The 14,823-nt window shown below is 50.1% G+C and overlaps 6 protein-coding genes across 6 annotated transcripts; 4 read left to right on the forward strand and 2 right to left on the reverse strand.

The window, feature by feature from the left end:
- Positions 1-508: 508 nt before the first annotated feature.
- Positions 509-4,070, forward strand: Pmar_PMAR016416 (hypothetical protein; the record flags this gene model as incomplete). Its single annotated transcript, XM_002777623.1, has 3 exons — positions 509-3,658; positions 3,845-3,919; positions 4,008-4,070. The coding sequence occupies 3 exons, from the start codon at positions 509-511 to the stop codon at positions 4,068-4,070; spliced, it is 3,288 nt and encodes a 1,095-aa protein (XP_002777669.1).
- Positions 4,071-5,284: 1,214 nt separating this feature from the next.
- Positions 5,285-6,735, forward strand: Pmar_PMAR016417 (Cell cycle control protein cwf16, putative; the record flags this gene model as incomplete). The annotated part of the gene is made up of 8 exons (XM_002777624.1): positions 5,285-5,346; positions 5,393-5,458; positions 5,505-5,589; positions 5,637-5,823; positions 5,868-5,978; positions 6,029-6,169; positions 6,224-6,328; positions 6,665-6,735. The coding sequence occupies 8 exons, from the start codon at positions 5,285-5,287 to the stop codon at positions 6,733-6,735; spliced, it is 828 nt and encodes a 275-aa protein (XP_002777670.1).
- A 128-nt stretch (positions 6,736-6,863) lies between these two features.
- Positions 6,864-7,445, forward strand: Pmar_PMAR016418 (hypothetical protein; the record flags this gene model as incomplete). Its single annotated transcript, XM_002777625.1, has 1 exon — positions 6,864-7,445. The coding sequence occupies one exon, from the start codon at positions 6,864-6,866 to the stop codon at positions 7,443-7,445; it is 582 nt and encodes a 193-aa protein (XP_002777671.1).
- An 818-nt stretch (positions 7,446-8,263) lies between these two features.
- Pmar_PMAR016419 (hypothetical protein) lies at positions 8,264-9,587 on the reverse strand (the record flags this gene model as incomplete). The annotated part of the gene is made up of 4 exons (XM_002777626.1): positions 8,264-8,330; positions 8,873-8,975; positions 9,278-9,487; positions 9,557-9,587. 4 exons carry the CDS (start codon positions 9,585-9,587, stop codon positions 8,264-8,266), a joined length of 411 nt encoding a protein of 136 aa, XP_002777672.1.
- Positions 9,588-10,779: 1,192 nt separating this feature from the next.
- Positions 10,780-11,599, forward strand: Pmar_PMAR016420 (hypothetical protein; the record flags this gene model as incomplete). The annotated part of the gene is made up of 4 exons (XM_002777627.1): positions 10,780-11,008; positions 11,089-11,247; positions 11,294-11,376; positions 11,432-11,599. 4 exons carry the CDS (start codon positions 10,780-10,782, stop codon positions 11,597-11,599), a joined length of 639 nt encoding a protein of 212 aa, XP_002777673.1.
- Positions 11,600-12,863: 1,264 nt separating this feature from the next.
- On the reverse strand, positions 12,864-14,350 carry Pmar_PMAR016421 (3-hydroxyacyl-CoA dehyrogenase, putative; the record flags this gene model as incomplete). Its single annotated transcript, XM_002777628.1, has 10 exons — positions 12,864-12,948; positions 13,064-13,163; positions 13,256-13,332; positions 13,411-13,538; positions 13,583-13,633; positions 13,680-13,754; positions 13,805-13,903; positions 13,950-14,048; positions 14,136-14,208; positions 14,250-14,350. 10 exons carry the CDS (start codon positions 14,348-14,350, stop codon positions 12,864-12,866), a joined length of 888 nt encoding a protein of 295 aa, XP_002777674.1.
- Between the last annotated feature and the right edge of the window lie 473 nt (positions 14,351-14,823).

Consider the following 14,823-nt stretch of genomic DNA (forward strand, 5'->3'; position numbering starts at 1 on the left):
TTCACCGTCGCAGTTGTCCACGTGAGGTATTGGGCAATCTCAAGCTGGACGAGATGTTCCTGATGCTGTTTACCCGTATTCCTCCGCTATGCCGAAGCAGGTCACTAACTCTTGCCTGAGCTGGTCGCACTGTTCGAGTTCCGCGAGAGGTGAGCCGGAAGCAGGTCTGTCAACACCAAAGTCATGCGACATAAGTCGGCCTTCTGGAACAGAGCTGCCATGTCCTGTTCTTACTCACTCCATCAGCCCCCAGCCCGTGAGTATGCCTTCATCGCCATCGTCGTACACGCTCGCCTTGCACAAGGATCCGGTAGAGGATCGACTATGCTCGGTGGCCTTGGATATTCAACACCGCACGGTTTTACTGGACTCCCCACCCGAGTTAACAATCTCGGTCGACATAGTGGATGCTGCTCTGTCGCCAAACTCTGTGGGTCTCCATAAACCACCTGCCCGTATATCAAGAATTCGCGGGGTCGTGGACTCGGGGGCGGGCAAGAGCTATATAATGTTCGGCAACTCCTCTGAGCATACTACTGAGTCGGCCAAGTTTCATAGGATACCCACATCGGTTTGGGTGGGACTGGCTGATGGCAGTCGCTGTAGCATCACGGAGATGATTGCGGTTGTCGTGACCGTGAGAAAGCCTTTGGAGGCCTCGCTCGGTCCAGTCAACGTCTCTGTCCTCCCAAACCATGAGCGAAACAGCGAGACATGTATGCTGATTGGACGCGACCTCGGAGCAGCCTTGGGCCTCTGCTTGGACCTGGGTGCAGGTGTTGTTCGCAGCGCTGAGAAATCAGCCGACGAACCTATCGTGGACAACTCCGATTTCGTTCGGTATGTTGATCAACTCAGTGCCACTACTGCTGCCCAGCCCAGACTTGTCGATGCATGCACGACGGAATATCTAACGCCATCCTTACCTGAAGACCTATCCAAGAAGGTCGAGGCCTTGATAAACCGTTCGGTCGCGGAGGGCTTTTTCCAAGAGCCAACCTTGCCAGGGTATCGACTTGCTTTTCGTAACCTCAGTGAAGAGGACAAACCGGACTGTGTCGAACAGGTGGCGGCCCTCTTCGTAGATCTCCCGGATACTCCAATAGCCACTGCCAAAAGCCGTCTATATGCACTGCATGCCTACAAGAAGCTCGCAGAGGGCCAGAAATCAGTGTACAGCAAGCTCATCGAGGCATACGTGGCGAGAGGTTTCTGGCGGCCTGTGTCCGGTGACGAGGCCACTTCAACTAGGATCACTTTGCCGCCGTGTCCATGCTTCGTCACGAATTGGGAACGAAAGCCCAGGGTGGTGCTGGACTGCAGACCGGTTAACCAAGCTTTAGGCAAAGTTTCAAGTCCACGGGTCATCCCCTGGACTCTGATCCTCGCGATGCGTTTGCAGGGAGATGTTGTGCTGCTACAAGGCGACTGCGAGGCCGCATTTTACAAATGCAGGCTCTTGCGTCATACTGTGTTGATTCAGGCGGCTACTGGTCTCTTTGAGTGTCTGAGAGTGAGCTTTGGCCTCCATTTCGGCCCTGGGTCTTTGACGACAGGGATTCACCGGATTGAGACTAGCATCCGCAACGTGCTGACTGAGCTGTGGCCCTTAGTCAACATGGTGATCCGGTGGTATGTGGACGACCTCGTCATGTCGGCAGACGATGTGGCGATAGCAGTCGCAGGGTTTGCTATGGTCATCTATGCTCTACTGCTCCTCGGTTTCAGCGCACAGATGGCGAAGGTGGCCGCCCTGGTCCATTCCTCAGTGGTCAACCAGTTCAAGGAGGCGTGTCGTCAATACGGCGTTCAGCTTCCGGTGAAGGAGCGGGTTGAGATTCTTGGCCTCACAGCTTCCTTCGACGACAACCACCTAGTTCTCGACTGCAATCGACAGTCTCGGTGGTCTGTAGTTGAGGCATTTCTCGAGTGTCGTTCACCAACAAAACGTCTGGCCTTCCAAGCGGCTGGCGCGGCTGCGTATGATGTGGGACAAATCCATCCGATCGAGCGCCTGGTCTCGGATTGCCTTCGAGCCATAGTGGGACGAGCCTTTAGTCACCTAGCTTGGGGTACGGAGTACGACATCGGCAAGCTGTCCGACCGCTTGAGAGAAGCGTACTGTGCCATACTTGACTGGCTGAGGGAGCTCACTCCCGCTGATAAATGTATGCACCGGTCGCTACTGAGATCCTGCAAGAGCGAACCGGTGAGGTTGATCCTAGAGACTGATGCCAGCTTGACTGGAGGTGGCTTCTCGCTGTGGGTAGGCTCGGATAGTGCTCAAGTCGGCGACTGTGGTACATTCGAATTGGGTAGTGCGGCATGGCGGTGGACTGCGAGATCCAGCTGTTGGCACAGTAACAGAAGGGAGCTGGCGGCCCTGTGGCGTGGCATCCTCTTCACCAGCACATTACTCACAGCCTGGATTTCCTCGCAGTCAAGTCCCGATCGAGCCGTTCTGGTTATACGGACGGACAACGCCGCTTGTGCTCGGTGGGCCAACGACGTCAAGGTATCTCGTGCACTGGAAGCACGGGCACTGCAGAGACTGGCGGCAGCAATTCGGGCTGAGATCGTGCTGATCAAAGCCCATGGGGTAGAAGTCAGTATGCGGCATCTCCCCGGAGTCTTAAATGTGCGAGCCGACAGGCTTTCGAGAGCTCTGGAGCGTAAGACCAGGGGTGGGTCTCAGCTAGGGCGGCTCATGCAAGACCATCTCGACCCACCGGTGCGAGTCGCTCAGGAACTGGACGATTTTGTCTGCCGTCTGGGTGAGCTGCCAGTTGCCAAGAGGGTCGACGTCCCCCAGTTTGAGCCTATCGGTCAGCCTTTCGACCGAGTCTGTCAGTTACAGGAATGTGATACCCCGGTCGAGACACATCCCGTTGGCCTGGCCGACACCGTGGCTTCTCGGAGCTGGGATGTCGACTGCGCTCTGCATGGATGGAAGACGCTCCGCTTTGCCTTTCAGGCGTGGTCGGGATCAGTGGCTATACCGTCGGACTATCCCACGGCCTACAGTGACGAGGATGTCTGGTCTTTCATACGATCCTTACAGCGGTCATCGCGTGCCGCGGTAGTGGATGGTGCGGAGAACCGGAAGCTACCTACCAAATTCCATGTCGATAAGGATGGCACACTTTTCTACAAGTGCGTGGGCGCGGATGGCAAGCTGTTCCTCGCCTTTTACGTGCCCAGTGATTGTAACTTTACACGCCGGCTACTGGCGCGGGTCTACCATAAGGCCGGTGCACACTGCAGTGCCCAGGCGACCGTTGAACGTGCTATTGAGGCGGGGTTTTTTACCCCCAGGCTCCGACAAGTGGTCACCAACGAGATGGCGACATGTGTGAGATGCCAGGTCTTGAGCAGTAGGCGCGAATGGGCGGTCACTCCCGGCCAAGCGGGGGGAGGCCCGGGATTCGATCTGTACAGGCTGGCCCTCGAAACCCCCGAGCCCTACCTCTGGGTTGGCATCGACGTCCTATCCCTTGGGCCCTTCAAGTGCCTGACGTGCGTTTGCCTCCTTACGAAACACGCCTGCTGGATCGCGCTGGGTGGCGGCCAGACGGCTGAAGAACTGCTTGAGGCGACTGAGAGGGTCGCTCGCCGGCAAGGCGGTTGCAGGTTCCGGTACATAGTGTGTGATGGAGCGGTAGGGAGCAGGACCTACACCATGGAGGTAGGGAGACGGCTGAACGCGCAAGTCGTGTTGCAGGACCCAAGAGCCCCTTGGGCCGGCGGGTTCGAAACTCATCACCGGATCGGGCTCAAAGCAGCACGAGTCTTGTTTCACGGCTACAGTAGGAACTGTGACTGGGGAAACTCGGTTGTTGCCCAGGACTTCTGCGACGAGGTGTGCAGTATCATCAACTCGCGTCCTTTGACTAGCGGCGACGTCACCCAGGACGCTCGGGTAGTCGCACTCACCCCGAACTCTTTGCGATTCGGCTATTCATTGAGAGGTCACCAAGGAGTGGGGTTGATCACCCCGGATCTTGCAGGGAGTTCTGAGGCGATGGATGATGCTGAGAAGTCTGCTTTCGTCGGCCGTCGCGCACATCTAATGAGATCATTCGTCAACCATTACCTTCCGGCCCGTCGTCGAGCAGTCTTCGAAACGTTAAGCGGGGGTAGCCGCCCTACGCAACCCTTCCGAGTGGGTGACTCGGTCATCATTCATCAGCCGTCGCGGAAGCAGGACGCATGCTGGCGAACCGGATGGGTTGTCAGCTGCCTATCTACGCACAGATACAGAGTATTGCACTCGTCACCACGGGCTGGAGCAGAGAGGATCACCATCGAGAATCACTACAACCTGCACCCGTTGAAGCTTGCTTGTGAAGTGCACGCAGGTCCCACTCTGGTCGGTGCCAGACTTAGAGTCCTGCTGTCACACGCCGATGGCTTCCGGGATTATCATTGGGGTACCATCTTGGTTGATCGAAGCGAAGATGATCGTGTACTCATCGTGTGGGACGTTGCAGATGAAGGTGTGTCCGCCCGTGAATGGCTAGCTCTCTCTCAAGAGACTTGGGACTACGGGGAGGGGCATGTCACGCCTGATGACCAGCCGTGATAGTCTACTCGCTCGCCCTGGAGAAACGCCCCGAAGCCGTGATGATTCGTTATATATTGAGTATTGAGTATTATTGCTAATTCAGTGACTGCATGTATACTCCGTAGCCATCTGGCTCAAGTATTCTCTTTGCTTGTTTATACGATGGCGAGTAGCGTTCGGCAGTCGGAGCATGCGGAAGCCTCACGGACCAACGTGCCACAACAACGAGATAGATATTGATCACACTATTGCCTGATTTACGTGTAACTCCCACAATCTGAAAATGTATACAACTCCCACAAGACTAATATACGGCTCTGGATAGTGTTAGACAACTTATCCATTCGAGCCGCTTTACGATACTCATGTGCGCCAGCCGGATCTTTGAATAGCGCGCGCCCAGTAATTCTACTTCTTTGGAAACGATTATACGTGTAAACTTCAAGCGGCCCAAAGTGGTGCTGGTACTCGCTAACGTGATCTTACAGCCCTCACAGATAGCCTATGTGCCGGGATTTCCCATATGGCAAGGCCCTCTAGTAGAGGGTCTCTCCAGTAGAGGGTCTCTACTAAACTGCATGATGAGCTATGCACTATAACTTATGTTCGCTGTCATTAACTGGGACAGTGTGGGAAGACTGAATCATAACTAAACCCGTATTGACTACCATCCTCCTATCACTGTCTACTACAGTTGTTTTGATCTTTATTTTATAATTCATGTCGCAGTCTGGATTAGCAATCAAAGCAACTCGCGCTGATAACTTCTACTTCCCACCTGAGTAAGAAGTACTAACTTCTCTTGTCCTCACGACCATTCCTATTCAGTTATGAAGAGCGGCATGGTAGTATCAATAAGATCAATAAGGCCCATACACTGGGGAAGAGGGCCAAGTACTACCTTTCCTGATCATCGTCGATACATAACTATGTGTTGAAGGTACATATCTGATGGTATCATCATAATACGTTTCGAGATGCCATTCCATGTCCGATGTGACAAATGTCTTCAACGGACGGCTCAGGTAGCTGCGGATTGTAGTGAAGGGAAGGATCTAGGGGTGTTGTGTAGGGTGTAAGGTTCAACGCTCGGAAGAAGAAAGTTGGTTCGTATTATACAACACCTATATACGAGTTTACATTCCTATGCAAGAAGTGTGAGAATCCCTTCGTGATTCGGACAGACCCCGAGCATGCGGGGTACTCACTTGAGTCGGGATGCACTAAGTGTGCCATGGAATGGGATCCTAAGAGTGCTGGTAATAGGGGATAGAATGGGGAGGAGGTAGGATTGATAGTATAGGTACGATTGAGGTTATTGATCCAGAGACACGGAGGGATATGGACAACGATCCGATGTTCAAGTTGGAGAAGACTGTAACTGATGAGGGACGGGTAAGGAATCAGAAAGATGGTAATAACGATACTATTCCGGGTGGAATATCACTAGTCTTGGGTATATAGGCTTGAGAGCTCTCCTACGAAGGGAAGATGAGCTCCATGGTGATGATTACATGGCTAGTCGTATAGTGAGGAAGAGGTTCCGAGAGGAAAGTAAAATAATAGAGGAAGAGAAGAAAAGACGGCAGAAGAAGCATAACTTTGGTGAGACCATATATATAGTATTTGATATTATTATTTATGATGATTGGTGGTAAGGTATGATACTAGCTGATGCAGATGAGGAGGATACACGTGAAGCTGCAAGACTGAGGAGGGCTGGTATGTTCAAGACCAATGAACATCACGTGAACACTGCTATAAGTAAAGCAAAGAAGCTATCAGAGCCAATATTTGGGACGAGGAGGAAGAACAAGGGAGGGCGATCATCGTCATCATCATTGGATAGTAGTAATAGTCACTTAGTAGTAGAGCAGTCTGTGAGGATGTTGATGGCGAGGAAAGCTAGGGGTAACCGGTAGCATTATTACAGGTCTTCTTGTGTTATTGGGATAATAGTAGTATCACAGTTTATTGTTCATCACTAAGCCGACCATTCTATCTCGTACTGCGTATAATGTCACCTGCTACTATCACTACTACAGCCTTCCCAGTGTAAGTTTATCCCGGACTTTCTATCCTACATAGTACTTCTCTTAGATGGTTTGCGTATGATGATGACACCGACGGTGGCCACCACCACCACCACCACCATCACCATTCGTCGGTAGAATGGGAGTATGATGGTATGAGTGCTCTCATCTTGGAGGACTTTATGCAACACAACTTGCTGTCGCACTCTGGCAACCACTTAGATGATAATACACATCGTCGACATAGCGTGAATACTATCACTGACATGCTTAATGATATGATGAAGAGAAATAAGAGATCCTTAGGATGTAGTCATATGGCTGATCATCATGGCGAGGATGAAGAGGAGGAGGAGGAAGGCTTATCCCGATCTAATGACAGCCTCGGACAACATGCCATACTCCCTCCTTATGTTGAGAACACCATACCATTCCATCAGGGTTCTGATAGTATTCTGCATGAGGGTGATCATGTCATCAGCAACCGCCATGATATTCAAATCGACTGGGCGTCTCTCATTACGGCTCCGGTAGTGACCACAACACAATATACGAGCCTTCTCTCCTCACCTTATCATACAACTCAAGAGGACTCCACTCTAGATGACACTCTGTCGGTGGCCTACTCTGCTGATTCTCCCTCCTCTGCTGGCAGTGGAGGCCAAGCTGATAGGGATACTATTGTTGGAGTGGATAAGGAGGATGATGGTATCACTAATGAAGAGGAGGAGGAGGAGGAGGGTGATTGGACACTCCTATATGATAGCACTGTTGATTATGATGCTGAGGCATCACCTCCCACCCTCGACCTGGGCGATGCTGAGCTTCATGATTTCATCTTGCTGTGATTACGAGGATAGGCGGAGTATGTCGGCGAGTAGCAGTTGTTAGCACTGTTGTTATCGTTGTTAGTATGACCCAGGCTTTGTCCTCGGTAGTCCGTTGCTGTTGTGCATCATGCTCATTACCACTACCTGTTTGGGTTTAGTATACCATACTTAGGCTGGGGTTTTGAAGTTGTGCCAAGGGTGGTACTATTACCACTAACCATCATAGACCACTATCATCTGTCTATATTTTTATCATCATTAGGACCTCACATTTCAGCATCTTATCCGCTGTGATAGCAGCGATTCTGTCGAATCTCACTAGCACATGTAGCACTATCGAGGTTGCAGAGCTCATACTCATAGTACGTTGCTGCCTGTAAATCGTATTAATGTGGCTACTACACCTCTCTCAAAGAGAGTGTCTACCGCATCACTGCTTGGTTGAGTTCCAGTGGAGGCTGCATATGAATTCTCACTCATGTGCACGTTGTATCGATCCCATGATTACTATGGTGTTGGGTCTGAGATATAGTGTTCGATTTCTGATGTTGGTCGTTGGGATAGCAATTTGGGGATGATATGGAAGTACGCTAGACATGAGATAAAATGGACCACGCTCAGCAGGGCGACGATCGAGATACCTACAGACAACATTCGAGATGTAGTGAAGGTGTGGTATGCATAATAATGGGATTAGTATTCTTAGCCCTCTCCCTCTCCTTGGGAGCCTCTACCCATTCAGGGGTGTACCTCTTCAATCTAACACCTACCTGCCCCATGGTCTATATGATATGGCCCAGACATAGAACACCAAGTACCAGGATAGGAGCGCCAACCTAGAAAGGCTTCTCAGCTACGAACCACCATCGCGATGGGAATTCCTTAGCGAATTCACCATAATATCTGTGTATAGAAGTAATATGAAGGACAATACATAGCAGCCTACACTGTATGGAATACGCCAGCATTCGTCATAGACCAATGTTTCTAAGTATAGCCATGATCGGATACAGGTTGATGTAGTGCATAGGTCTGGGGGGTTCCTAACAAATGTGATCGGACAATGTAAGGTCAAAATTTCCGCTTTCGGGCTAGAGACGGACTTTGAAGATTTAAAGGCGAAAAAGGAATTTTAGAGGCGGTCGAGCAGTTCTCTGGGCGCCTGGGCAGTTTAGCGGGCCTCGGAAGGCTTATACCAGGAATCCTTTATCAACGAGCTGTCGAAATCGAATTTCTTAGAACAGCACATCGTCGAGATTGAAGTTCCTATGGGAGTATGATGTCAAAAGATGTAGTATGTTAGCACGAAAGTTTCGTCATACTGTACGAGGTCTGACGGCTCGTAATGCTCACTTTACAGTGACGGCTCCGGGCTCTGTACGGGCAGATATTATCTGTGGTTAATAATTGACTAGGGATGATCCCAGACGAGTAGTGATGCTCACCTCAATGGGGTCGGTAAATGCTTGCGTTGGTCGTCGGGACGGAGCACACAGGTGGGAAGGTCTATGGCCTCGTAGCCTTGGTGAATGGTGTTAGTGTATATGCCTACTATGGAGAGAGCATGGCCCGTAATATGCCTGTTGCATGAGTTCTGGTATTGCTATTCGGTCTCTGTCTCCTTCCACATCGCCAAGTTGAATTAGCTTGTCGAACATGAAGAGGCTTGTTACTGTTAATACCGAGTCGTTATCGCTTCCTATCCCCTCTTCACTGGGTTGAATTGTAGTTGTAATGTGTCTTCTGCACAAAAGTAGGGTGTGTATTAGTCATGGTCAGCACTATGCGCTGACCATGTAGAAGGCTGAGATGTGTATCAGTAAAACGAGCGTTCAGTGGGCTGTACTGACCTTGACTAAGGTAGTCTTCACCGCTATCCATGACAAAAGGAATAGGGTTCAAGAAAGTCTTGTTCACCGAAGCTAGGGGCCGAGAGGAATAGGAGGAGCTACAGTTAGCATTGAGAGTGTGAACAACATCACTTCCCTTCAGTGGGGTTGGCATTGTTATTATGATGAGCTCCTTCTCGTGGGTGTTCCTCCTCACCTCCCTATATCTCGCTACAGGGGCACCCCTGATACCAGCAAGGTGGCTTTCCCGGCACCTGTGCCTAGAAGTAGTATTATTACGTATTATGTAAGCAGCAGTATGATTGCTCATATTAGGCTGTGGGTCTTCATAGCAGTGTTTTCAATCTCAAGCCACTAGCTCGGGCGATAGACACCGAGGCAGCCCTTAATAACATCACCATTGGAGAGTACACTGGTAATGCTACGATCATAGCTAGTGTTTGCCAAGGTGGGTGTCTACTCCTAGCTCCTCACAATCACTGCAGTAGCAGGTGTACAGAGTGTACCATCCATGGCTAGTGGCTCTGACAACGCTACTGTTGGTGTGCTCAAGCTTCCTACTGGGGAACTAGTGCGGATAGGGGGTTGGGACAACACCGACTGGCACTTAGCCGATCCTCATGGCATTAATGAGTCCTTCTACCTCCCGAAGTGAACCCTCGTTTACGACTGCTTGTCAGGTCGGTAGGGGTACGACTCACACACAAAGCAGGTGATGGGAAGTACTGTAGATATGATAGAAATGGATGGGTTCTGCACCAAGAGTTCCCCTGCAATGCCTCTGCTAGTAGCGCACCTCACATCATTGAGGCAAGCTTCTATAATAACCCTGAAGGTAGGAAGTCTTCCCGTATGCCATAAACGATAAGGCAATGTCCCCATACCACAGCCTATCCTCATGCCTCAGATGGTTGCTCCATCTACCTCAGCTATAACCCCACAGCATCAGCTTGCCCAATACTCAATCTTGATGTTATCGGTCAAGAGATCGACCCGCATCAGTAGCGCTACCATGGCAGTCCATCGCCTCATCTTCCTCCCTCAGGCCACGTGTATTCGGGGGATTACTCCTCCTTGCCATTGGTGTCCCTCTCTGCATCAGGGGCCTGTTCATGGCCAAGCCTGGTACCTTTCTGCTCGGCTTCTTAATTTCGGGTCTCGTCACATTTGAACTGATGGCTCAGCTAGCCTTCCGAGATTCGAACTATCAGGACTGGAACGATACTGGTGCCATGGTTCTATACACTTGTGCTTCTACTAACAACAATTCTTAGGTACTCCTCTGACGGGAATCTTACCCCATGACAATGTGTTGGAGAGCATGTTCCTCCTGCTAGTCTCAGTGCTGGCCGCCTATATAATTGGCAAACTAGCAGTGCGTTGTTTACCCTTTATCGTAGCGATCATTGGTGCTTGGGCTGGCTGTTTGCTATGCTGGGTGTAGGCGTACAACCTAGCAGTCTGCCATCCTGATTGCTCGTCTCAGGATATTCGACGCTATCATGTCTCGTATGGCATCCGAGAGTGGTTATGGTGGAGGGGGTGGTGGAGGGCCAATGGAACAGCATGAGAACATGGGCTTCAACCCTATGGATCCAGATGACGAGGAGACAATAGCATGGCTCATGGGCCCGAGGAGTGTCGATATACTCAAACATGGTGGTGGTGCACAGCACTCCCTCTACACGGCAAGTGGAGGAGGGGGTATAGCACGGTTTATACTGTACATAGGTATGGCTGTACTATCCTTCATATTTGGTAAGCCTTATTGTTGGCTCTCTGCCTTCCATGTAATTATCATCTTGTTGTAGCTCTACTATCTCTCGAATCAATGGCTCCCTTCATAATAATGGCGACCGCATTGGCGGGGGCAGCTCTCATAGTCCAAGGCATCGTGAGCACCGTCTTTGCATTTGGAGGAGTGTCACCCTCACATGCTCTTCTAGACCTCATCATTGACTCACCATCGGGTAGGTGGGATACCATACCAACAACTCCACTGTGGTATCTTTTCAGAGTGGTCAGATTGGTTCATACTCTTACTCTTGCTACTCATATTTGCTTGGGGTGTGGCTGTACAGTCTAAGGACTACGAGAAGGTTATCATCACCACGATGTGCTTCACGTTAAATGAGGACGATCATATTATCTCAGGTTCTCTATAGAAGTAACAATCTCATAGCCTCTCCCCGACACACTATAGAGGAGCAGATAACCTGCCCAGTGCCTCAGCATCGAGCCCCCATCACACCAGTGGCAACAGCAGCAACAAGCAGTGCTGGTGTTGGTGCTGTCTATCACAGACTGGATGACGGTGGTTAAGAACTTACTACTGAGTGGCTTGTTTCGACACTTAGCGTCGTCTTTGTTCTTGTTAGTTCGATGGCACCAACTATTGCTCCCCTTCATTGTACAGCACCTCATAGAATGCCAGTTAGGATTCACCACATTCGAATTTCAAATGGGGTCATTAGTATTAACCAGTACTTACCGTAGTCCTGTATGGTTATCATGCGATCAAGGCCTGCACTGTGAGTTTTCCTCCCCTGACTTACACGCTTAAATTCAGCGGGTAATCTCACGCACACCAGACCTTGTAATGATGACATATTGCCATAGTGCAAACCGACAAGCGTGTTATGATATATATAATAATCTCGCGACCAGACTGAACGCGTGACTCAAACACTTTTCTGCATTTATCAATTGATTTGATGTAATGCGTTGAGGGGAGGTAGATAATGGAGTCGGTATCACAACCCCCGCGGGAGGAGCGTGTTGGAGTCCTCAAGCGATTGTCGCCCGGTGACCAAGGTGGGATAGCACCAACAATGATTGTGGACGTGCATTGTGGACGTCATGGCATGATAATCTCGCCTTAGTCACTCTACAGCTTCATGATCCACCGAGTTATACTTGGTCTTCAACAATGTTGAAGACCACGTATAACTCGGTGGATCATGATGTTGAATCAACATCATTATCCTCATATTGCTGGTGGCGCTGTGAGCTATTCTCATTCTGTGACAAGCCTCCAAGCATTGATCTTGAGTGCTGCCCATTGGTCACTGCACGACAGGGAGGAGACGCCTTAGGAAGTCGTCATCACACTTCATGGACTCTCACTGTCATTCGAGGTTCCTCGATATCCAACCACCTCTCGCTAGACCGATGTAGCGGTGGTACCAACTTGGTACTACCAAGCCTACATATCTAAGAAGTGTCATTTTTCTTACCCAGACTGAGAAGTCCAGTATTGCTTGAGCTAAGTAACGTTTCATGCTGGAATTTCAACGGGGCTTAGATATAGTGATGAGCAAAGATAAACTGGAATGAATATTCGGAAGCATCACTCGTATATGGGAAGGAGCGGGAAACTCACACCCCACAACTGTGCAAATCTCGTAGGCGAATCATTTTAATCTCAACATTTCGTCTTGCCCCTGCCTTGGGACCAGTAACTCCACGACGGGCCGTGCTAAGGTGGTTACGTCAGAGCCTGCCACGCTATTGCATTGTCAACTTCATAATCCAAATCACTACGTACAAAGAAACAATCGCGCTATAAAATCATGGGATACCACGTTCAATATGTGTAAAAACCTTGCCCTGTCTTCTTCCCCAAGTGACCAGCGTCAACGTGCATTTGCAACAGAGGGGCAGGTCTATACCTGTGAATTACAGGCGAGGCATTCGGCAAAGAGTGACCGAGTATACGAAGGGTCGTACAGACCGCCATCGAATAACTCACTTCACATCAGCAAAGTCAGAAGAAGTGTGGCTTACTTATCGCCGAGCTCCCGGTGTAGAACTTGCATGATGAACAAGCAAGTGTCGAGGCCAATCAAGTCCGCAAGAGCTAGAGGACCAAGAGGAACGTTGGTGCCTGCGAATGATGATGATGATGATGATGATGATGATGATGATGTTCGATAGTTGACCCAGACACTCGTGTCTTGATCACAATAGGATACCCACCCAGCTTCATGATAGTGTCAATGTCTTCCTTACTCGACACACCATCCTGTAGGCAAATGATTGCCTCGTTGATGTATCTAAATATCACTAATCCACGCTTGCGGTATTATTGAAGGTGAATGAAGCTTTGACGAGGATTGAGCTCTCCGAATTACGGCATCAAAAGGCGGTTCGCGATGAAGCCAGGACGATCCAGACTGGTAGCGGCAGTCTTCCCCAGACTGGCAACGAAATCCAGGGTTGTGGCGTGCGTCGCATCCGATGTAGATAGACCTCGGATAACCTGAGAGTAGGTTCCACACTGGAGGCGGAGGGACAGCAACTAACCTCTACAAGCTTCATAACAGGCACGGGGAGCATGAAGTGCGTGCCGATGACCTGTAGGAATCGTTGTTATTCTCACTCTCAGGGCTAACCTGCATACCTTATCCTCCATGCCCTTGGCATAAGCAGCTATCTTGGTTATACTGATGCTGCTTGTGTTAGTACCGAGAATACACTGACAGAGGATGGACCATCTCATGCCAACAACAACAACCTGTAGTTCACCTCTGGTTTCACGATCTCCGATAGCATCCCAAACAGGGGACCCTTCACAGCGATATTCTCTACGACTGCTTCAATGACCATATCGCATGAATCCAATGCCTAGGACATGTGCATCATAACAAGCTCTCACAGATGACTATCCGACCTGTTTCGACTCCACGGAGGCGAAAGATACCAGACTGTGGAAAGCAGTTACATCATCGGCTGACATTCGGCCTTTGGATATTTCCTTCCCCAACCAGCCCTGAGGGTCCATCAGACCATCATATGCCAAGATCGTCACCACATTGTGTAGTTACATTCTACGTGAATCTAACTTAGCGCCACATACCTCGACAAACTTCTCGGATTTTTTCAGAGCCTCCGCCGAGTTGTCCATCATCGTCACAGCACATTTACCATACCTACATCGTCCAGTACAGTTCGTTGTTGCTGTTGGCGTCACCTAGCAGCGACAATACCGATACCGGTACCCATCTGGCCAGCCCCAATAACATTGAGACGGGAGATGGTGGAGTAGAGAGGACGAGTAAAGCGACTGAGCATCGTTAAACGACTGGAGATGAGCTAAGGCAAGCAGACCGATTCGGCGGTATAGGAGTGCAAGCTTGAGATGCATCCAGTAGTGACAATGTGCCCTCATGAGCTATCACTAGTGGCATAGCCATGTAGCGCGATGGACATCCATATTGGTAATGCAACAACAAGAAAGAAAATACAGGAAAGCTATCGATATTCACTAACAATGCCAGTGCCCAGAGCCGGCCCAATATTCAGAGGCATACATAACATTCTCGAGACTCCTATACTCCTCGGGGGTGAGAATTCTGTATCTACGGCATCATGACGATAAACGGAAATGTGAGATGTCCGTAAATCCCCACTTGTTGGTAGACGGGTGAAGCCAGATGACCTGGTCGGGCTTGCATGCCTCTGGATCGCATCCCGCCTGCATGAGCCTCTGCTTGACTTGCTTGAAAGTGACTGTGTGGTGATGATCATCATCGTTATCTCTCAAT

The sequence above is a fragment of the Perkinsus marinus genome, assembly GCF_000006405.1.
Source record: "Perkinsus marinus ATCC 50983 genomic scaffold scf_1104296951238, whole genome shotgun sequence".
In the NCBI taxonomy this organism is placed as follows: Eukaryota; Perkinsozoa; order Perkinsida; family Perkinsidae; genus Perkinsus; species Perkinsus marinus.